The 24,045-nt window shown below is 43.9% G+C and overlaps 1 protein-coding gene across 1 annotated transcript in view; it reads left to right on the plus strand.

Moving 5' to 3' along the window:
- The first annotated feature begins 3,687 nt into the window (after positions 1-3,687).
- SCFD1 (sec1 family domain containing 1) overlaps positions 3,688-24,045 on the plus strand; it is a 210,123-nt gene continuing 189,765 nt past the window's right edge. Inside the window, exons 1-2 of the mRNA XM_077464793.1 lie at positions 3,688-3,832; positions 20,842-20,912. Coding sequence (XP_077320919.1) covers positions 3,802-3,832; positions 20,842-20,912 — 102 coding nt within the window. The 5' untranslated portion in view covers positions 3,688-3,801. The remainder of the gene's footprint in view (positions 3,833-20,841; positions 20,913-24,045) is intronic.

Here is a 24,045-nt window from a genome sequence, read left to right on the forward strand (position 1 = left end):
GAATGGCACGGCTGGGTAAAAGCATGTACCTGTACATAGCTTTTTAATTGCCCAGCCGTGGGTCCGGAGCGTGCCGCCGGCTGCGCGCTCCCGACCCGGTCCTGTGCTCCGTGACCGTGGCCGCGGGACCAGCGGACCCGATAACCGCTGGTGTCCCGCGATTGGATCACAGAGCTGAAGAACGAGGAGAGGTCTGTGTAAACAAACCTCTCCCCGTGCTTCCCTGTGTGACTGTCACCGATCATCTGTTCCCTTTTATAGGGAAGGAGGATCAGTGACGTCACATGCCAGGCCACGCCCCCTACAATAAAAAAAAACACATAACGTCATACATAACACCTACGCTGCCCCCTAGTGGTTAACTCCTTCACTGCCAGTGTCATTTACACAGGAATCAGTGCATTTAACCACTTGCTTATTGGGCACTTAAACCCCCCTCAGTCCCAGACCAATTTTCAGCTTTCAGCGCTGATGCACTTTGAATGATAATTGTGCGGGCATACAACACTGTACCCAAATTAAATTTTTATCATTTTTTTCCCACAAATAGAGCTTTCTTTTGGTGGTATTTAATTACAGCTGGGAGTTTTATTTTTTGCTAAACAAACAAAAAAAGATGCAAAAAAAAAAAAATCATGTTTAATAGTTTGTTATAAAATTTTGCAAACAGGTCATTTTTCTAATTCATTGAAGTGCGCTGATGAGGCGGCACTGATAGGCTGCACTGGTGGGCACTGATAGGCATAGTTAAGGCGGCACCGATGGGCACAGATAAGGCGGCACTGATGGGCAAAGATGGGCACAGATAAGATGGCACGGATGGGTGGCACGGATGGGTGGCACTAAGGGGCACTGATAGGTACCACTGATAGATGGGACTGATGGGCACTGATAGGTGGCACTGATAGGTGGCTCTGATGGGCGGCACTGCTGGGCACTGATGGGCACTGGTAGATGACACTGATGGGCACGGATATGTGGCACTGGGGTGCAGCACCTTTGTTGAGGCAGATTGTGGGCACTGCTGGGTGGCACTGTGGGCACTGCTGGGTGGCACTGACGGGGGGCACTTATTTTTTTATCATCTTTATTGATGAGGGGGCAGGTGGGCACTGGCAGGGCTGGCTGTGATCGGGACTGATGTCCCGATCACGGCCGCCGGTGATCGGCTTTTTTTTTTATAATAGCCGATTACTGGCTCCGTTATATCACATGATCAGCTGTCATTGGCTGACAGCTGATCACGTGATAAGGGGTCGAGATCGACCCCTTGCTCTGATCGGTGATCAGGCGAGTCTCATAGACTTGCCGATCAGAGCGCGCCGGCCGCTCGTGCACGGGACTACGTCAATAGACGTAGTCCCGGAAAAGGAGATCCGCGCTGTAGCCGTCATTCGGCTATAGCGCGGGTCCCAAGAGGTTAAATAGCACTGATTACTGTATAAATGACAATGGTGTCAAAAATGTCCTAAGTGTCCGCCATAATGTCGCAGTCACAATAAAAATCGCTGATCTCCGCCATTACTAGTGAAAAAAAAATATTAATAAAAATGCTATAAAACTATCCCCTATTTTGTAAACGCTATAACTTTTGCGCAAACCAATCAATAATCGCTAATTGTGATTTTTTTTTTTTTTTTTTTACCAAAAATGTGTAGAAGAATACATATCACCTAAACTGCGGAAAGAATTTTTTATATATATATATATATATATATATATATATATATATATATATAATTTTTTTTTTTTTTTTGGGGATATTATAGCAAAAAGTAAAAAAAATATTTTTTTTTCAAAATTGTCGCTCTATTTTTGTTTATAGCGCAAAAAATAAAAACCGCAGAGGTGATCAAATACCACCAAAAGAAAGCTCTATTTGTGGGACAAAAAGGACGCCAATTTTGTTTGGGAGCCACGTCGCACAATTGTCAGTTAAAGCGGCGCAGTGCCGAATCGCAAAAAGGGGCTTGGTCCTTTGGCTGCAAATTGGTCTGAGGCTTAAGTGGTTAAACGATTAATCGTGCAGTTCTAACTTAGGCTAGTTACCGTGTGATCAGTTGTGTCCAATCACAGCTGATCACAGTGTAACTAGGATGTGCCTGTTATCGGGCACTTAGAGTTGATATGCAGCTTTCCTGACGGTGGGGATCTGCACTGATAATCAGTGCAATAATTATCAGTACAGCGCCATTGGCGATGCCCACCAGTGCTACATATTAGTGCCTCCTCATCAGTGCACATCAGTGATGGAGAAAATTACTTATTTACAACATTTTATAATGGAAACAAAGAAAAGCTTTTTTCTCTTTTCATAATTTTCTGGTTTTTTTCATTTCTTTAGCAAAAAATAAATAAAAACCCAGTGGTGATTGACTCCTTGGCGACTAGCCGCCATCGTTATAGGGTAGCAGGTTGGCACTGCTGCCGGAATCGCTGTAGCTGTACAGCAGCTGCTTTAAGAGCTATAGCAAGTGCCGCCGGAGATGCTCACCCACGGCACGATGCCGGAGCTGACACACGGGGCTGGCAGCCGCGATGTCTGCTGGTGACGCGCAATCGCTCCTCAGAAAGGCAGAACAGAGATCTGTCAATGTAAACAGACAGATCCCCGTTCTGTCAGGGAAGTAGAGAGATCTGCTGTTCCTAGTAATCAGGAACAGCGATCTCTCTTTACTCCCAGTCAGTCCCCTCCCTAGGGAACACTTAACCCCTTCCCTGCCAGTGACATTTATACAGTAATCAGTGGCTATTTTAAGCTCTAATCGCTGTATATGTGTCAATAGTACCAAAAAAGTGTCAAAAGTGTCCGATCTCTCTGCCGCAATCCTGCTAAAAATCGCTGATTACTGTCATTACTAGTAAAAAAAAAAAAAAAAAAAAAAAATTATGATAGAAATGCCAGAAATCCATTCTCTATTTTGTAGACTCTATAACTTTTGTGCAAACCAATCAATATACACTTATTGCGATTTTCATTATAAAAAATATGTAGAATACATATCGACCTAAACTGCGAAAAAAACATTTTTTTTTTTTTTAATGGGGATAGTTATTATAGCAAAAATTTAAAAAGATTATTTTTTTTTTTTAGTTTTTTTCAAACTTGTTCTTTTTTTGTTTATAGCACAAAAAAAAAAAGCAGAGATCAAATACCGCCAAAAGAAAGCACTATTTGTGGGAAAAAAAGGACAACAATTGTGTTTGGGTACAGCGTCGCATGACCGCACAATTGTCAGTTAAATGACGCAGTGCCTAATCGCAAAAAATGGCCTGGTCAGGAAGTGGGTAAAACGTTCTGGGGCTGAAGTGGTTAAATACCACCAAAAGCAATCTCTCTCCAAATAATGGAATTTGGTTACAGCTGCATGCCCACACACTTGTCATTCAAAGGGCGACAGCGCTGAAAATGGGCCTGGGCAGGAAGGGGGTGAAGTGCCCCGTATTAAAGTGGTTTGAAGGTGTTGTGGAAAAAAATTGGCTCCGAGATTCAAGTGGTTAAGAAACAAATTCCAGACTATTTGTTCTTTGATTATTTATTAATATATCCAACACCGCACACAGACAGCTCAAGGCGGTGACCACACATGGAGGAATGACATGGAACTCAAACCGTGGAACGCACGAACTTCCGGCTTCATAGAAACAGATGACGTCTTTGGTCGGCGTCCAAAGCCAGCCAATAGGAAGAAGTGAATACAATTCCCGCCTCTCCCGGGTTACCTGGGTGGTGAATTCGTCTCCGCTGCCACGTCACCATTGGAGGCGTCAGAGCAGCAGGCGGGGCGAAGGCAAGGAAAGATGGCGTCCTCTATCCGGGAGAAACAGACGGGTGAGAACCGGGCAGCAATGAGAGGATTTGTGACATGACGGGGGCTGTGCTGGTCATAGAAGAGCGGGAGGGCTCGTGCTTCTTATATGGGGGTGGGAAGGTGTGTGTAAAGGCAGAGCCCCATACTGAAGCTCAGTGTACACTGACAGCTGGGTGTATGTGTGTCCAGGGCTGTCATACCTGTCTGTAGTGTAATGAGGAGACTGCACTGTGCTCTGCTTATTCCTCTATTCATAGACTCCTTTGTACCGAGCTCTGTTCAGGTGAATGGAGCTCACCCAGTGCAGGGATCTCCATAGGACTAATTGAGCCCTTTGGTACCCATCTAACACATTGCTGCATCTACAAAGAGGGTGATCCTCAGGCCTCATTCACATTTGTGTACTGATCTGTACTCCCAGCAATGGGAAGTCTTCAGCCACCTGGCATGCACAGGTGTTCTATGTAGGGATGTGCAGGCATCCTGGTGCCATCAATGTCTGGTGGTTAGCAGAATGGACCTCCATGTGTGCCCTGGAGATCACACCTGTTCGATAGTTAGTAAGGTTGGATAAAGACACCAGTCCATCCAGTTCAACCTGAGTGAGTGTCTACAATTGTCCCTATCCCTGTACATTGCACACTCACATCAGTCCCTACCCTCAAGCAGCCCACAATCCAAGGTCCCCATTCATATACTAGGGCCAATTTGGGACAGAAGCCAATTAACCTACCTGCATGTCTTTGGAGTGTGGGAGGAAGCCAGAGTACCCGGAGGAAACCCACTCAGGCACAGGGCGAACATGCAAACTCCAGGCAGGTAGTGTCGTGGTTGGGATTCAAACCAGCAACCCTTTTTACTGCTAGGTAACTTGTGCAGGTCTTCTACTCCGATCAAAGCGGAGTCAGAACACCTGTGCACCCTGGGTGGCTCTAGACAGCCCTTCGCACACAAGTACTGATTTGTATGCCTTAAAGAAACTAAACTTGACTAATAAAAGACTTAGAGCAGGCAGCTCTTTATTGCAGAAGAAAGCTGCTACGAGCTCCTTTACACAGGCGATGAGCCCTCTCCTCTGTGTAGAGTAGGGATGAGCTCAGGCGTGTTCGCATGCTCCATGTGCAGAGCCCACCAGGAAGTTGCCCAATCGCTGCAGCCCCACATCGGGGCAATGTCTCACTGCCTGCGATTAGCGCTGCGGTGTGCCAACTTGCTGGCGGGCTCTGCACGTGGACCATGCAAACACGCCTGAGCTCATCCCTAGTCCTGACTTTTGCAGAGTCTACATCCTCCTCAGAGCTGGGTGCAGGCCGCCCACAGGAGTGTATGCTGTGGCTCCATCGATGTGTTTACATGTCATAATTTGACAGGCAGCAGCGGAAGCATCTATCTGAATGCAGACCTGGTAGGTTCAGATCCATGTCAATATTTTACACGCACCTGCGTCTATTCAGCTGCTGCATCTACTTCTACAGGCTGCCTGCACACAGCTGTAAGGGGGATGCAGCAAAAAGGGGCTCTCGCAGCTCCACATGCCCGAGCTCGCCAGGAAGCCAACATTGCGTATCGCAGATCACAGACAGTAAGATATTTCATGATTAGGGATGAGCTCAGGCGTGTTTGCATGGTCCACGTGCAGAGCCTGCCAGAAAATCAGCGCAGCACTGCGCTAATCAAAGGCAGTGAGACATTTCCTGATCTCTGCAGCCACAGATTGGGAAATGTCTCACTGCCTTTGATTAGCGCTGCGTAGTGTAAACTTCCTGGTGGGCTCGGGCATGTGGAGCTGCGAACATGCCTGAGCCCAACCTTACTCTGCACAAATTGCCCATTTTAATGAGCCCTAAATCTCTTCTATAATAACACACACACTTGAAGTATTCTATTAAATGCACACTAAGCTGTTCATTCCCAGCACAATCTGGCTATCCTGGAATAATTGACTCCTGCATGCATGCACAGGAGGTTGTCATTCCCTGTCAGGCCAATCAATAGGCTGAAAATAGCTGGGAAGAAGATGACAGCAGCCGGTGAAGGATTTAACTGCTGCATTGCTGGGATGAGGAAGTGATTATTTCTGTGAATCTAGTTCTGTTTTGATTCTCGCCGCATACTGCACATATGGATTCAAAGGCTGATGACGTTTCTGTGCTGAGACTGTGCTTGCAGCACGGAGACTGAGTTGTCACAGACATCTCCCAGTCTTCAGTAATGATGGGGGCTAGCTGGCTCCCTATCATGTGACCACTGTAACAGCTAATCATAGTGGTCACGTGATCCTGACCCCCCCCAGCTGTAGATTCTCTTATAAAGGGTTGCTGAGACTGAACAAGAAGGGGTTAAATTTAACTTTACGTTCATATCGGCTCAAAGCAAAAGGTGTCTTGTGGTCCTGTCGTATGAGCGTCATCAGTTCTGTCATGAAAACTAATAAAAACTCAGGGCTCATTCACACACACAGTGTGGGGTCCTGCATTTTCCCCTCACTGAATAAACACCAGTCACTGCTATGGCACATGGGAAAATTGTTTTCTATGTTCCCCCTTACTGCAATGCAGCCAAGAGGTGCAGTAAAATGCAGACATCTGGCATTGTACCACAGCACATGCCACCACAAAGCAATGCAACACGCTCATTTGCAGAGATTGTCGCTATTGGCACATTAAATAAAGTTAAAAAAAATAAAAAGTGAACAGTGCGATGGGAATAAAAGCTGAAGAGGATGCCAACCTTTTTTTTCCCCTTTAGACTTGGATGGAAGCCCTCATAGACATACATTAAGGGATTTGTATTGAAAATTGGAGGAGCCAGAATGTTGAGCAGATGTGCATGGCAACCAATCAGCTTCTATCTTTTAGTTTCAAAGCAGAGCTAAAGTCCAAGATCCTTACGATATCTCACAAAAGTAAGTACATTTTTGTAAACATTTTATGATATCTTTTCATGTGACAACACTGAAGAAATTACACTTAGCTACAATGTAAATTAGTGAGTGTACAGCTTGTATAACAGTGTAAATTTGCTGTTCTCTCAAAATGACTCAATACACAGCCAATAATATCTAAACCACTGGCAACAAAGTGAAAATGTCCAAATTGGGCCCAATTATCAATTTGTCCACCCAGGTGTCATGTGACTCATTAGTGTTACAAGGTCTCAGGTGTGAATGGGGAGCTGGTTTGTTAAATTTGGTGTTATCACTCTCACTTTCTCATACTGGTCACTGGAAGTTCAACATGGCACCTCATGGCAGAAAACTCTGAGGATCTGAAAAAAAAATTGTTGTTCTATATAAAGATGGCCTAGGCTATAAGAAGATTGCCAAGACCCTGAAACTGAGCTGCAGCATGGTGGCCAAGACCATATAGTGGTTTAACAGGACAGTGTCCACGCAGAATAGACCGAGCCATGGTCAACCAAAGAAGTTAAGTGCACATGCTCAGCGTCCTATTCAGAGGTTGTCTTTGGGAAATAGATGTACGAGTGCTGCCAGCATTACTGCAGAGTTTGAGGGGGTGGGGAGGGTCAGCCTGTCAGTGCTCAGACCATACGCCGTACACTGCATCAAATTGGTCTGCATAGCTGTCATCCCAGAAGGAAGCCTTCTTCTAAAGATGATGCACAAGAAAGCCCATAAATAGTTTACTGAAGACAAGCAGACTAAGGACATGGATTACTGGAACCATGTCCTGTGGTCCGATGAGACCAAGATACACTTATTTGGTTCAGATGGTGTCAAGCGTGTGTGCCGGCAACCAGGTGAGGAGTACAAAGATGGGAGGTGATGGGAAGTCATGGTCTGAGGCTGCATGAGTTTAGCTGGCACTGGAAAGCTTCAGTTCATTGAGTGAACCATGAATGCCAACATGTACTGTGATATACTGATGCAGAGCATGATCCCCTCCTTTTGGAAGCTGGGCCGTAGGGCAGTATTCCAACGTAACGATCCCAAACACACAGCCAAGATGACCACTGCCTTGCTAAAGAAGCTGAGGGTAAAGGTGATGGACTGGCCAAGCATGTCTCCAGACCTAAACCCTATTCAGCATCTCTGAGGCATCCTCAAACAGAAAGTGTTGATGACTCTAGTGGCAAACTGTGAAGCTCTGGTGAACGCCATGCACAAGAGGGTTAAGGCAGTACTGGACAATAATGGTGACCACACAAAATATTGACACTTTGGGGCCCGATTTGGACATTTTCACTTGGCGGTGTAAGCACTTTTGTTGCTAGCGGTTTAGCCACTTCACGCCCAGGCCAATTCTGACATTTCTCTCCTACATGTAAAATTCCAAATTTTTTTGCTAGAAAATTACATAGAACCCCCAAACATTATATATGTTTTTTTTAGCAAAGACCCTAGAGAATACAATGGCGGTCGTTGCAACTTTTTTATCTCACACAGTATTTGCGCAGCAATTTTTGGAACACGTTTTTTCCAGAAAAAAAACCAGTTTAATGCTTAAAAAAAAAACCAGTAAAGTTAGCCCAATTTTTTTGCATAATGTGAAAGAGGAGGATACACCGAGTAAATAGATACCCAACATGTCACGCTTCAAAATTGCACGCGCTCGTGGAATGGCGCCAAACTTTGGTATTTAAAAATCCCCATAGGCGACGCTTTACATTTTTTTTTTTTTTTTTTACTGGTTACATGTTTTGGGTTACAGAGGAGGTCTAGAGCTAGAATTATTGCTCTTGCTCTAACGTTCGCGGCGATACATCACATGTGTGGTTTGAACACCGTTTTCATTTTTGGACAGGACTTACTTATGCGTTCGCTTCTGTGTACGAGCTCACGGGGACAGGGGCGCTTTACATTTTTTTTTTTTTTTTTTTTATTGTTAATTTTATTTATATTTTTTTAGTTTGACACTTAAAAAAAAAAAAAAAAAATGTATGATTTTTTATTCCTATTACAAGGAATGTAAACATCCCTTGTAATAGGAATATGGCACGATCGGACATATTTACAGTGAGATATGGGGTCAATAAGACTCCATATCTCACCTCTAGGCTGGGAAGAATAAAAAAAAAAAAAAAAAAAACGATCCTTGCTTCCTAGCCAGATCGGCGCCGTTAATTTGAATACAGAGGCCGGGCGTGACGTCATAACATCGCGCCTGGCCTCCGAACGATCATAGAGACTCCGGGGACGATCTGTTCCACCGGAAATCTCTATGGTAACTTGCGGGGGCCGGCGGATCCTGTGACCGACTCAACGATGGAAGCGGTGAGTCGGTACAAGCACCGGAGGGGGGGGTCCCCTCCCGACGCCCGTAAGAACGATCAAGCGGCGGAACAGCCGCTATAATCGTTCTTAAGGTGCAGGGAATCTCCGACTGAAAACGCCGATATCTGAATGATGTCTGTGGCCTCAGGCATCATTCAGATATAACCACCGAAAGCCCATGACGTCAATAGACGTAGTATGGGCGCCAAGTGGTTAAACATTAATGGCTGTGTGCTTGAGTTATTTTGAGGGGACAACAAATTGACACTGTTATACAAGCTGTACACTCACTACTTTACATTGTAGAAAAGTGTAATTTCTTCAGTGTTGTCACATGAAAATATATAATAAAGTATTTACAAAAATGTGAGGGGTGTACTCACTTTTGTGAAATACTGTACCTCTGTTTCAATGGTCTGATGCCTGTGAGTTTTATTGTCTGCCCTGGTACCTTCTTCCCAGCTTTTTCTGGGTGCGGGACTTTTGCTTTTTTAAATTCCCCAATGTGGGATGATGTCACTCCACTGCATGCACAAGTGTGCAGTCATCCCATAACATATGCACTGTTGCAGAATGTAAACTGAGCTACACATGAGCAGCTCAGTGTTCAGTCTGCAGAAGACTGTGAGCAGGTAGGTCAGTTTATTTTATTGCAGAAGAGACATTGGGGGTTATTTACGAAAGGCAAATCCACTTTGCACTGCAAGTGCACTTGGAAGTAAAGTCGCTGTAGAGCTGAAGGGGACATGCAAGGAAAATAAAAAAACAGCATTTTAGCTTACACATGATTGGATGATAAAATCAGCAGAGCTTCCACCCATTTCAGAGACCCCTTAGATTTAGAGAAACTGCACTTTCAAGTGCACTTGCAGTACAAAGTGGATTTGCCTTTCATAAATAACCCCCCTTGTGCCTAGGTTCACACTGAATGCGGGTTTGAAATCTCAAAGCAGCATTTCAGTCTGATTCTGGGGGAGGTTTGACAGACACCTGTGTGGGTTCATGCACAGATGTCTATGGAAATCGCCCCTGAAGTCGCCAAAAGTAGTGCAGAAACTACCTTTTAGAAATAGGGCCACAAAGTCGACGTTGCACTGATTCGGATGGCGTGTTGCCGGCAATAGGCTCTGATTTGACATGTCAAATTGGCCCAATGTGAAAGTGGGCTGCATGTCTCTACTGCAGTAAAGAGCCTGTCTGCTCACAGTTATTTCTTTTTAAACTTTAGCTTCACTTTAATTGAGCAAGCTGAAGAGAGAAGCTGATTGGATGCCATGCTGCTCTGGATTCTTTCTGCTCCAGTTTTCATAAATTCCTCCATTTATGGTTTAGTTAATATTCAAATTGTGATATGATTCTGCATGCAAAACAGATGACTTGAACACAAGAAACGAGGAAAACTATTTCTGAAATCTTACAGCTACTGGAAATCCCCTATGGCTTTGAAATTTTTAGTTCCGACTTTTAAGGGCTGAATAGCTATTGCTAATGCAGCAGTAAATACAGGTCACATGACCAGACTGTCCTACTTTTTTTTTGTTTGCTTTTCCCCTATTTTTATTGTGCTCTGCCAACTTTGGACTCCCAAAGCTATAACAGGGCAATGGCCATTTTGTAAAACACATCCCTGTGCTTTCACATTAGAGAGGGAGTTTCCCAGCAACAAAAACCTGACAGGTTAAGGTAATTGAAGACATAATTACACATGTGATTCTAGAACTATTCCTTGAATACATTCTTTTCCAGGACCAAGCAGTGTTCTTCACCTTTAGCAGCCCCCTTTCCCATAAGGCATGCAGGCCTGCTGGTACTCCGTTGTTCTCCAGGACTTATGCACAATGCTATAGTGTCTGGCTGCCATGCTGGGGCAGGCATCAACTCAGCCCAGCAAACGGGTACTTGCGGTTGACAGACAGGCAATGAGGTTCAATGACAGTCCAGGTACAAGACAGGTGAGGGTCAGAATAATTAGCGACAAATCCCAGTGAAAAGGCAGACAGAGTTCAGAGAGTAGTCAATATCCGATCCGAGGTTATCAATGAGGGAATCTAAACTAGTACAGCAGGGCAGACAGACAGGGAGCTTGGAACATGTCTTACCAATGCAATATCACAAGCACGAGACTGCAGACTTGGCTGGCTTAAATTTAGGTTTGGTTTCCACCCAGAGACTGGCCACAATCACCTTGCAGGTGGATAGACAGACAAGTAGAATGCCACAGCCAAAACCAAGATGCTGCAACAGGAGCACTCACAGTCCTGACATTGGGGCTCAATTACTGACCCCAAATATGGAGCATAATTTCTCTCACGGATACCAACAATGGGGCACTATTCCTCCCATTGATACCAACAATAAGGCACGATTCTTCCCACTAATACCAATGATGGGGCATTTTCTACTCCCACAGACCAGCCCCCCTAAAGTCTAAAGGACAGTAATCTGCCCTGTTTAGAAAGATTGGAGACCCCTTATAGAAGTAGTATTTTACCCTTCTAATGATGAGCGTTTTGCTTGTTACAATGGAAGTGCATGTAGATTATCTCTGCAAGAGATGTGACAAACTTGGCTGTCTTTCTTTACCTTATAACGATGTTGCTCCCCTTACTAGATATAGGGGCTTCAAGTGTGCTCTGATGTCGATGCAACAAAAAGAAAAAGCGGCACATCCAGAGATGAAGAAAAATGTACTGGTCTATTGTAAAATCAAAGGTTAAAAACACGACACACGAGGGATCTACACTGTTCAGCAGATGCGTTTCACACACAGTGCTTAATCCTTGCTTCCTGACATCACTTTGTGTTTAATAATTTAAACGGCTGTCAGAGATTACAATTTTATTATGGGAGAGTGTCAAGAACTTTTTTAAATGCATTGAAAACCAAAGATGAAGACTGCGTGTTACACGAAATTGCTTAAGATTAGGACTTCTTCACACAGCTGCAAAGGGCCAAACAAAGTGAATTAAAGGGAATGTTTCTCCACTAGGGAGTACACATTTTGTGTTCAGCCGCCTATTTAAATCAATGACAGGCTGTAGTTGTATGCTGGTAACCGCACATGCAAATACCAGCATACAGCCTCAGCCTATCATTGACTGGCACTCAAACACCTGTACTCCTGGGCTCAGAAATATACACTTCCTGCACAGCCTTCTGCAGCTCTGTGGGTGAGATCCTCTAAATCCACTCTCCCATGTCTGTGCTTCCCTGAGCCCCCTTAAAGGGCAACTGCCTACAGCAAGATCTATTAACAAAGAAAAAAGTAAAAAGATCAAATGATTTGACAACACAGACATAAATTAGAAAGCATGAAACGAAGCAAACCATTTAACTAAGTATTCCTTCAATGACACTGAATTCTGTTTCTGACAGAATCCAAAAAGTCCAAAAACATTTCTCATAGCATTGAACAGGGCTCCAAATTTCAAGTCCTGAGCTACTAGCCAGGCCTCAAAGGTTAATCGCCACCAGTGCCTCACTCAATCCCTACCCTGCCCCACACCTAATTCCGCCCCTAGACACGCCCTCATAAATTATCTATTAAAATGGCACTTAAATGTTTTATGCCAAAATATTATAAATATTAACAACAACTTTATTAGTGCAGCCTCACTGTGCCCACCATTGCAGCCTCCCTGTGCCCACCATTGCAGCCTCCCTGTGCCCACCATTGCAGCCTCCCTGTGCCCACCATTGCAGCCTCCCTGTGCCCACCATTGCAGCCTCACTGTGCCCATTTCAGCCATACTGTACCCATTTCAGCCTTAATGCGATCATTGCAGCCACACTGTGCCCATTGCAGCCTCGCCTGGGCAGAGGAATGCATGGCTGGAGGAAGAGGAGAGCACACTGTTACCGGCGCTTACATTATAATTGCCACGTATAGCTTGACACAGCTCCGCCTCCTCCTGACCTGCGCCTGTGATAGACAGAAAGCATCACAGCATTGGACCAGCGTTCTGTCTATCACTGGCGCAGGTCAGGTAGAGGCGGGGCCTTGCCAAGCTGAGCGGTGACAATTATAATGTAAGCGCGGGTAACAGCGTGCTATCCTGCGGCTCTTCTCTTCCTCCCCGGGGCGATCACTGGTTAAACGGCTCCTGATCAACACTGCAACCCCCCTCCCCCTCTTCCCAGGCAGGCATCCCAGATCACAAGCCCTCATTTTCCAATCGCAAAATGCGAGTAGGCGAGTGGAAAATTTTGAAGGCTGTCATTGAAGGTTACATGATCAAGTCCAGAGGAAATCTGTTCTCAACAAAACAGATTTTCCATGATTTTTTTCAGCACGGACAATTTTTACTAATTTTGAGACAAAAGATCATTCCTCTCAATATTAAGTTTTGATTGTTCACAAGGCTGGCAAGTACCGTAATACTCAAAGGTATTGGTAAGTTGGGGAAAGACATTACAATGGTCAATTTTTTTATTAAGAAATTAATTATTTTTAAAAACATGTTGGACCAGTGGTCTCCTAACTTTTCAGTATGAAGGCCACATTGTATATTTTACAAATATTCATAAGCCAAAAAGATCCAGTTTTATTGATGAATAAAATTGAAATTAATAAATACGTTTTTTACTTTCGCTTTATTTATTTTTTTGTAATCCACATTCACAAACAACGGAGAAAAAACATCAGTAAAACAATGCAAAGAAATTCCAAAAGCCCATGGAAGATCCCATTAAAGTCAGTCTTTACATCAAACTCCTCCTTACATGAGGGTCCCCATCAGAACCCTTCTACATCACAAACTTAGTGTGGCTGGGAGCCAAAAGACCTATGTGAGAGGCCACTGATTCTGGTTGCAGACCGGAATACAATCTTGCAGCAGGCTGCATTTGGCCTGTGGGGCGTAGTTTGGAAACCCCTGCATTAGACCAAAGATTCTAATGAAAGTTTACCTCCAGGCACACAGAAAATTACACAGATGAAATACATATCGTGTAGCTGTTTTACCTGCCAAATAGTTTGTTTTGTTTATCCATCCAGTCCTGGGATTTACACTACTCTGCCACACGGGCAGAGCAGAAGACCTATTTGACCTCTGCTGCATTTAAAGTGGTAGTAAACACCAGACTTTATTTTTTTTATTATTATTTCTTATGTTAAACTTACCTTAAAACTGAGCCCTCCAGCTGTCACCACTCACAGGGCTTCTGTCTTCCCCTGGTCTTCCTTCCAGGTTGGCGGGCTCCGGTCCTTTGATTGGACAAGCTGTGATGATGTCACTCCCATGCATGTGTGCAGGAGTCGCTGTTCACTGGTCAGGACTTTGTTCATTCAGAGGGCATGCTCCTGTGGCTTTGCAAGTTAATATATTTACTGTACCTATAGGTTAATCTTATTATAGACTTACCTATAGGTAAAAATCAACCAAGGGAGTTTACCCCGACTTTAAGTTATACTTAAAGTGGTTGTTAAGCCACTCTAACATCTTTATACTATCTGCGCTGTCTCCTAATACTGTGTGCCCCTGTCTGTGATTTATAAAAAAAGCAATATAAACTTGATTTCTGAGTGCCGCTCAGCGCTCATGTGACCAGCTGGCTCTCTCCTCTCCCCGTCTGACAGCTGCAGCGGGCAAGGCCGAAATTCCCTTGCTGACGTCATCAGGAAAGGGGAAAAGGAGAGAGTCGGTCGGTCATGTGAGTGGCGCACAGAAATCGGGTATAAACTGAGTTTTTTTTTGTTTTGTTTTTTTTAAATAAATCACACACACACACACAAGGGCTCACAGGATTAGGAGACTGTGGATGGTATGAAGATTTAGATGTTATTCCAGCAGGAGGGGATGGGCACTGTCACTAGCTGACAGGCAGGGAGAGGAGGACAGGAGAGACAGAAGGTGACAGAGGCATGTATACTGACCACGGTGTCAGGGCTCAACAGCCATGATAAACTGGTCCATTTACAGGGGGGTGGGGGGTGGGGGGGGGGGGGGTATAGCCAGGCAGGATTAGCCAGTTATTTCAGGTGATACAGGGGGCCAAATTATAGCGCACAAGCACTGTGCTTTTTAACATGCTTTAAAGGGACAGGATCCATTTTTATTTTTTATTTTTTTATAACAAACACTTTAAAGGTACCAAAATATAAGAATCATGGGATCCTCTTACCGCCCCCCCCCCCCCCCCCCCTCAGGGCACCATGCTATCAATCTAAATATTACAATGTATTACCCTCTCTCCCCCATATAAAAAGGAGTCAAAAGCGAGACTTTTAGGTTACAAATTTGATAAGACATCATACAAATCTTTATTACTAAAAACATAATAAAAGTCACACAGTGGTCAGACATACAGGTATTGTACTTCCCCAGTGTGTGTTTGGATGCTGAAAGGAGAAGCATCAGCATAACCGGCCCGTCTTTCAGTCACTTCGGTCTCTCCTCCTGTCGGCATTCTTCTTCGTGACGAATTGCTGTAACAAAAAAGGGAGGGAGTAATCGCCTGTGTGCCATCAGCCTTAAACTGCTTGTATTTAAAGTATACAATAAATTATACAATATTAACTATAAAACTGAATTAATTTGTTCCTTTTCTAACTGCATAGAGCTCAGCTTTAAACGATACAATGCTTATCAACTAAGAATGCACTCACACTGGCAAGCGATCTTGGGTTCCATTCACCCCCTTGGTCCAGATCGTTTGTGTCGTATGAGTGCTGCAGTTGGCATCAATTAAGAGTACTTTGTGTGACATCACCCGCAAAAGGGGATACCAGGCTCAGTTCAGTTATGGTCCTGTACCATTTTCTTCAGTGTGAGTGTACACCATGCCAGACAACACAACTCCCCAAAGATGACTAAGTATAGAAATAGGGATCACTGTGGTCTGGTTAGTAGAGGTGATGATGTAGGTAGATCTGGGAACATTTCCTTATATCCCAGGGGAGGGAGAAGGGGGGGGCAGTTGAATTTGGGCACTGTTCAGATCAACCAGTCCCAGTGTGAGTGCACCTTAAGAAATTTTTCTCATTCAAAGTTGAATGTGATTCCATTGTTGTTTGTATATGTAGTGGTACCCCAGTAGGGGCTGCTGAGTGATGTGGCCCACCTGCCACCCTGCCCATCCCAGCATTCACTTCCAGTCACTCCATATAATGAAAAGTCTATCAGCTTTGTTTTATTTTATTGAGGGATTAAACTTGGATAGGGTAAAGAATTCATGGGATGCCCAGAAAAGATTCTTGCATGGTTTGGGACGTTAGATACTCTCCTCCTGCACAACTCTTGCTGCAGCCTATCACTCCTTTTTCCTCCAGCACAATTGTTCAGACGCAGCTAGCACATGGTTGGGCCTAACGCTGGTTTCAGCCAGGCCTTAGCAAAGTTCCTTACTACAGGCATGGACCGTGGGCCCCTGTGGTGTACCAAAAGACAGTTCTGGTGCTAGCTGCCCTCTTTGGTGGACTACTGATCCAAGTCAGGCCTTTGCAGACCAAGACAGCCCTCCCGACTGCAGCGGCCAGACTTCACTACCAGTAACATGACAGTCTCTTCCACAGCTCTACATCAATCTCAGACTGCACACTCCCAGTCTTCTCTGGCATGCCTCTCCCAGCTCTCCCAACTGTGCCTGTCACTCACCGACACCTGATGGATCCCTTCTGAAGACTTGCCCAGCTGTATTCCCCGCTGTCCTCTCCTGCTCCTGTTCTGGACACCCCTTGGGTTGTGTGGGGTTCCTGTTGAGCTCCGAGCCCCCTGGCACAAGGTCACCCCCCCCCCCCCCAGACTGGGCTCCCCACAAGGCCTCGGCACCCTAATGCTCCATCGCCAGTTCTTCCACTCGAACAACTCCTGCCCAGCTGGGCTGACTCTAGGTATTTAAGGAGGCCTGTCCCTGCCAATACAGGTTGGGGATTGGTCAATGGTCCTTGGAACACCCCAGACAGATTCACCCTTCTTCCCACCTTCCTTCTAGAAGCAGGAGAGGTAACTGAAAGATGAAGCTAGCTGTGAGTCACCAGCCTACTCTAGGCCACTCCCAACCCACAGATCAAAACAAACAGGCCTAGTTTCCAGCTAGGCTTCCTTCAATTTACCTGCTCCACAAAACTATATCTAGCACCTACCTAAGGTAGAGGGAAAAATATCAGAAAGTTTTAATAAGATTTTTCCTTGTAAACAGTATCTTCGGTGTGGATTTCTAACCGTGCATATTCTGATGTGCATGAATACTAAGCAACAGGTCGCAAATTTCAAATGTAATGTAGTTTGGCTGAGAAAATTTTAACCTTTATATTCCGCAATAGCAGGAGATTTTGACTGGCTCTCTACGGAGCCGGTTCACATATCTGCGCTGCGGTTCCAGTGTGAATTTGCACAGGAGCCCTGTGCGTCTTTTGATCCATTACAGGTCTGAATTCAGCCTAAAACTTTATATATACAGTACCTCACAAAATTGAGTACACCCCTCACATTTTTGTAAATATTTTATTATATCTTTTCATGAAGAAATTACACTTTGCTGCAATCTAAAGTAGTGAGTGTACAGCTTGTATAACAGTGTAAATTTGCTGTGCCCTAAAAATAACTCGACACACAGCCATTAATGTCTATTACACTGGCAACTAAAGTGAGTACACCCCTAAGTGAAAATGTCCAAATTGTGCCCAAAGTGTCAATATTTTGTGTGGCCACCATTATTTTCCAGCACTGCCTTAACCCTCTTAGCCCTTGTACACACGGTCGGAGATTCCGACAACCAAATCTGTCGGAGTAATTCCGACGGATTAATTCCCAGAAGAGGTCCAGAAGTGATGTTGCATACACACGGTCGGACTAAGTTGTCGAAAAATCTGATTGTACATAACGTGATGATGTTATTTCGTTACGACGGGACTACGTTCAGGCTAGTAGCCAATAGCTTTGGTCTAGGAATTTGATCTGAGCATGCGTGGCACTTTGTCCGTCGGAGTAGGCTACACATGATCGGAGTATGTCCGATCGGAGCATTTTATCGGAAAATTTTACCGGCAAGTTGGAAAAGTTGGTCCTATGGAAACAGTCTGATGCAGACCACAAACAAAAACACTTTAAGCAACAGACAGCATGGATTCATGAAAGACAGAAGTTGTCAGACAAATCTGATTTCTTTTTATGAGGAGGTAAGTAAAACCTTGGACAGAGGGGTGGCGGTGGACGTGGTATACTTGGATTTTGCAAAAGCGTTCGATACAGTTCCGCTCACACAGCTCATGTGTAAGGTAAAGTCTACAGGTTTGGAAATATCAGTTTGTAAATGGATAGAAAATTGGCTAAAAGACAGAATTCAGAGAGTAGTGGTTAATGATTCTTACTCTGAATGGTCTAAGGTTATCAGTGGTGTACCCCAAGGTTCAGTGCTGGGACCCTTACTTTTTAACATCTTTATAAATGATATTGGGTCTGGGATCAAAAGTAACATTTCTGTCTTTGCAGATGACACCAAGATATGCAGTGGAATAACATCCTTACAGGATGTCTCCAATTTACAAGCCGACCTCAATGCTCTGTCTAATTGGGCGACTATGTGGCAGATGAGGTTTAATGTTGATAAATGTAAAGTTATGCACTTGGGGGCTAAGAATATGCATGCATCATACATGCTAGGGGGAGTACAACTGGGGGAATCCATAGTGGAGAAGGATCTGGGGGTTTTGGTAGACCATAAGCTCAATAACGACATGCAATGCCAAGCTGCTGTTTCCAAAGCGAGCAAAGTCCTTTCTTGTATTAAGAGAGGTATGGACTCCAGAGAGAGAGATATAATTTTACCCCTGTTCAAATCATTAGTAAGACCTCACCTGGAATATGCAGTTCAGTTTTGGGCACCAGTTCTCCAAAAGGATATCAGGGAACTGGAGAAAGTGCAGAGAAGGGCAACCAAACTGATAAGAGGCATGGAGGAGCTCAGCTATGAGGAGAGATTAGAGGAACTAAATTTATTCACTCTTGAGAAGAGGAGAATAAGGGGGGATATGATCAACATGTTCAAATATATTAGGGGTCCATATAGTGAAGTTGGTGTTGAGTTGTTCTCTGTACGGTCAACCCAGAGGACACGGGGGCACTCTTTACGTCTAGAGGAAAAGAGATTTCATCTTCAAGTACGGAAAGGTTTCTTCACAGTTAGAGCAGTGAAAATGTGGAATAGACTCCCACCAGAGGTGGTTCTGGCCAGCTCAGTAGATTGCTTTAAGAAAGGCCTGGATACTTTCCTGATGGTACATAATATAACTAGGTACTAACATAGGTAAAGTTGATCCAGGGAAAATCCGATCGCCTCTTGGGGGATCAGAAAGGATTTTTTTTCCCCTGCTGTAGCAAATTGGAGCATGCTCTGCTGGGGTTTTTTTCGCCTTCCTCTGGATCAATTGTGGGCATAAAATTGGGTATTTGGATTGTACGATTATTTTTTTATTTGTTTTTAAGGTTGAACTGGATGGACTTGTGTCTTTTTTCAACCTGACTAACTATGTAACTATGTAAGACCACACACAGTAGGAATATCCGACAAAACGGTCCAATAGGACACATTCCGTCGGAACCTCTGACCGTGTGTACAAGGGCTTAGGCATGGAGTTCTCCAGAGCTTCACAGGTTGCTACTGGAGTCCTTTTCCACTCCTCCATGACGACACCATGGAGCTGGTGAATGTTAGAGACCTTGCACTCCTCCACATTCCCTTTTGAGGATGCCTCACAGATGCTCAATAGCATTTAGGTCTGTAAACATGCTTGGCCAGTCCATCACCTTTACCCTCAGCTTCTTTAGCAAGGCAGTGGTCATCATGGCTGTGTGTTTGGGGTCATTATTATGTTGGAATACTGCCCAGCGGCCCAGTCTCCAAAGGGAGGGGATCATGCTCGGCTTCAGTATGTCTCACAGTACATTTTGGCATTCATGGTTCCCTCAATGAACTGCAGCTCCTCAGTGCTGGCAGCACTCATGCATCCTCAGACCTCATGACACTCCACCACCAAGCATAACTGTAGACAAGACATGCTTGTCTTTGTATGTCTCACCCGGTTGCCGCCACACACGCTTGACACCATCTGAACCAAATTTATCCATCAGACCGCAGGACATGGTTCCAGTAATCCATATCCTTAGTGTGCTTGTCTTCAGCAAACTGCAGGCTTTCTTGAGCATCATCTTTAGAAGGAGCTTCTTTCTGGGACAACAGCCTTGCAGACCAATTTGATGCAGTATGGTCTGAGCACTGACAGACTGACCCCCCCCCCCCCCCCATCAACCTCTGCAGAAGTGCTGGTAGCACTCGTGTATTTCCCAAAGACAATTTCTGTATATGAAGCTGAGCATGTGCACTCAATTTCTTTGGTCAACCACGACAAGGCCTTCTCTGAGTGGAACCTGTCCTGTTAAACTGTTGTATGGTCTTGGCCACCATGCTGCAGCTCAGTTTCAGGGTCTTGGTAATCTTCTTATAGCCTAGGCTATCTTCATGTAGAACAACAATTCTTTTTTTCAGATCCTCAGATAGTTCTTTGCCATGAGGTGCCATGTTAAACTTCCAGTAACCAGTATGAGAAAGCGAGAGCGATGACACCAAATTTATTACACTGCTTTACAAGCTGTACACTCACTACTTTACATTGTAGCAAAGTGTCATTTCTTCAGTGTTGTCACATGAAAAGATATAATAAAATATTTACAAAAATGTGAGGGGTGTACTCACTTTTAGGAGATGCTGTATATCTCCTACACACTTTGTATAATATGTAAATAGTCAAAGTATAGTTTGATACCGGAATAAGTCCTGTTTTCTGTCTTTCTTTTGCAGTGGCTTTAAAGCGTATGTTGAATTTTAATGTTCCTCTTGTAAAGAGCAGCACAGGCGAGCCAGTATGGAAGGTAAGAGTTCTCCTGAGAGGTTTAAATATATGCCCTAGGTTCCTCCTCATTCACAAGAATTCTCTCCACTTAACTCTGTTAAAGTTGTATCTTTACTTCAATGCAGTGTATCCATCTCCCAAGAGGTACTATTTTGTCAATGGAAACTTAGTCTCTTTCACTCTGGGTCGCATATTTGAATGACAATTGTTTGGTCATGCAACACTGTACCCATATAAAATTTCTATAATTATTTTCACACTAATAGATCTTTTTTATGGTGGTATTTAAAGCTGAGTTCCACCTGCCCCAGCAAAAAATGTAAAGTCAGCAGCTACACATACTGTAGCTGCTGACTTTTATTATTAGGGCACTTGCCTGTCCTGGAATCCAGCGATGTCTGTCTGCAACCCAGCCGATGTTTCCATTGGCTCTCAGGTACTACCGCCGCCATTCATAGTGAGGGAACCTGGCAGTGAAGCCTTTCGACTGTGCTTTCTGAATGGCCCGTGGCGGAGGAAGGAGGAGGGGGAGCTGAACTTCCGCGTGATCTTGCCACGGAGCGATCTTCTGGAAGTGTGGGCACATACCTGTTAAAAATGGGTAGCCGCTCCCTCCTCTCCCCCGATAGGTGTCAAATGTGGCACCACAGGGGATGGGTGGAGTCAGATAAACGGATCTTCCACTTTTGGGTGGAACTCCGCTTTAATCACCACTGGATTTTTTGGGTTTCTTTTATACAGTTTTGCAAATAAGTAATCTTGAAATTCACAGCTATAAACATACATAGTATGTAAAAAAAAAATCAACTCCCCAGAGTGGTACAGTGTTACTATGGTAACACAGTATTGCTCTGGTCACAGTATGGTAAAAAAAAAAAAAAGAAAGAAATAGGTAACAAGTAAGAAAAGAAAAAATCGGAAAAAAAAAGCAGAGAAAATGTAAAAAAAAATTCTTACATCCTGTCACCAGTTATATGATGACGCTGTACTGCACCGGTGACTATGTGTAAAATATTTTGTTTTTTTAATCTGAAAAAAGGCTTTTTTTTTTTTTCCACAAAAAAAAATACAACTTCAGACACACACACACCATGACTAAATAATGCTAAATAACCCAGACTGTCTGCTTTCCAAAAAGGAGTCATTTGGGGGTATTTGTACTGTCCTGGTGTTTTTGTACCTCAAGTAATGAGATACATCAGTACATCAGGATTCATTAATTTTCAGATATATACCATAGTTTGTGGACAGGTTTTTTGGCCTAAATTTATGAAGAAAGATTATTTATTTACAAAATTTTATAATGGAAACAAAGAACTGTTGTTTTTTTTTTTTTTTTCAAATTTCTCTGTCTTTTTTCATCTATTTATCAAAAAATATAAAATCCAGTGGTGATTAAATACCATCAAAAGAAAGCTCTATTTGCGTGAACAAAATGATAAAAACTTAGTTTGGGTACAGTGTTACATGACTGTGTAATTGTCATTCAAAGAGTCACAGTGCTGAAACCTGAAAATTTACCTGGGTAGGAAGGGGATAAAAGTGCCTGGTATTGAAGTGGTTAAAGTAATAAAGCATCCAATTTTTTAAAATAAAATAACAAACATGTCATACTTACCCGCTCTGTGCAATGGTTTTGCACAGAGCAGCCTCGATCCTCCTCTTCTCTGCTTCCCTGCCGATACTTCTGGCTCCTCCCTCCTGCTGGGTACCCCCATAGAAAGCTTTCTATGGGGGGCGTTCTTGCGGGCTCACTCTCGAGTCGCCCTGTCTACATTAATTTTGGAAACGTTGCACTATCACGTCATTAAAAAAAAAAAAAAGTATCTGTATCGGCGAGTAGTTGAAAAAAAGTATTGGTACTTGTACTCGGTCTTAAAGTGGTATCGGTGCATTCCTACTAAACACATACATCTCCACACAGGTTGAACTGGATGGACTAGTGTTTTTATTCAACCTTACAAACTATATAACTATGTGTATTATCTATTTTCTTGAAACAATCCCATTTTTTTTTTTTATTATATGAAAAATTAGGTATAATGTTTGCTTGCACTAAAATTTCTTTTAGTGTATTTTTCCCAGAAAATACAGTTAAAGAGGGATTTCACTGTAAAAAAAATAAAAAAATATTAAAAGCCAGCAGCTACAAATACTGCAGCTGCTGACTTTTAATACATGGACACTCACCTGTCCCAGGATCCAGCGATGTCGGCAGCCAAGGCCGTTCGATCTCTGCCGCCGCCATTCTAGGTGAGGGAATCGGGAAGTGAAGTGTTGCGGCTTCACTTCCCAGTTCCCTACTGCGCATGCGCGATAGGAATGGTCCGCGCTCTCTCTGGGACCCGTGTGTGTCCCTGCACACGGGTCCCAGCCATGACAGGAAGAGGCATAGACTCCCGTGGGAATCTATGCCTGGAAGTGGGTGCAAATACCTGTCTTAGACAGGTATCTGCACCCCCTCCCCCCTGAAAGGTGCCAACTGTGACACCGGAGGGGGGGAGGGTTCCGATGAGCGGAAGTTCCACTTTAGGATGGAACCCCGCTTTTTAATACTATAGGCACAGTCCTAAAGTAAACATGTCATTAGCTAAATATTGGAACCCTCACTACTGAATACTGTACTTAAAATGTTTACTTTTTACACACACACACACACACACACACACACACACACACACACACACACACACACACACACACACACACACACACACACACACACACACACACACACACACACACACACACACACACACACTCTTCTAATATGGGATCCAGTAAGAGCCCTCCAAGCACTTCCACTTATGCTACATGCAACCCTGCAGTTTTTTTGATTATTTTCCATCATGCTCATTCTTTTGCCGACCAACTCTCTGCTGTCTGACCTCTTGACTGTACTTTTCCCATACAGGATTTCTTAGTCCTTCTGTCTGCCCGTGATTTACTACTCCCACTGATTTCCCCTCAATCTTTCCCATAGCATGATTTCTTATTTCACGAAGTAGAGTGCTTTCTATTTTTTGACACTGCATATGTATTTTGTAGTTATGCGCACTTTACTCATATCACATAGGTGGAGAACAATATGTAATCATTATGCGATGACACACTAATTTATCATATCATTGTACAAATTATTGCTAATATAT

The sequence above is a fragment of the Lithobates pipiens genome, unplaced genomic scaffold (genome assembly GCF_037356315.1).
Source record: "Lithobates pipiens isolate NorthernLeopardFrog02 unplaced genomic scaffold, aLitPip1_a1.2 Scaffold_30, whole genome shotgun sequence".
Lineage (NCBI taxonomy): Eukaryota > Metazoa > Chordata > Amphibia > Anura > Ranidae > Lithobates > Lithobates pipiens.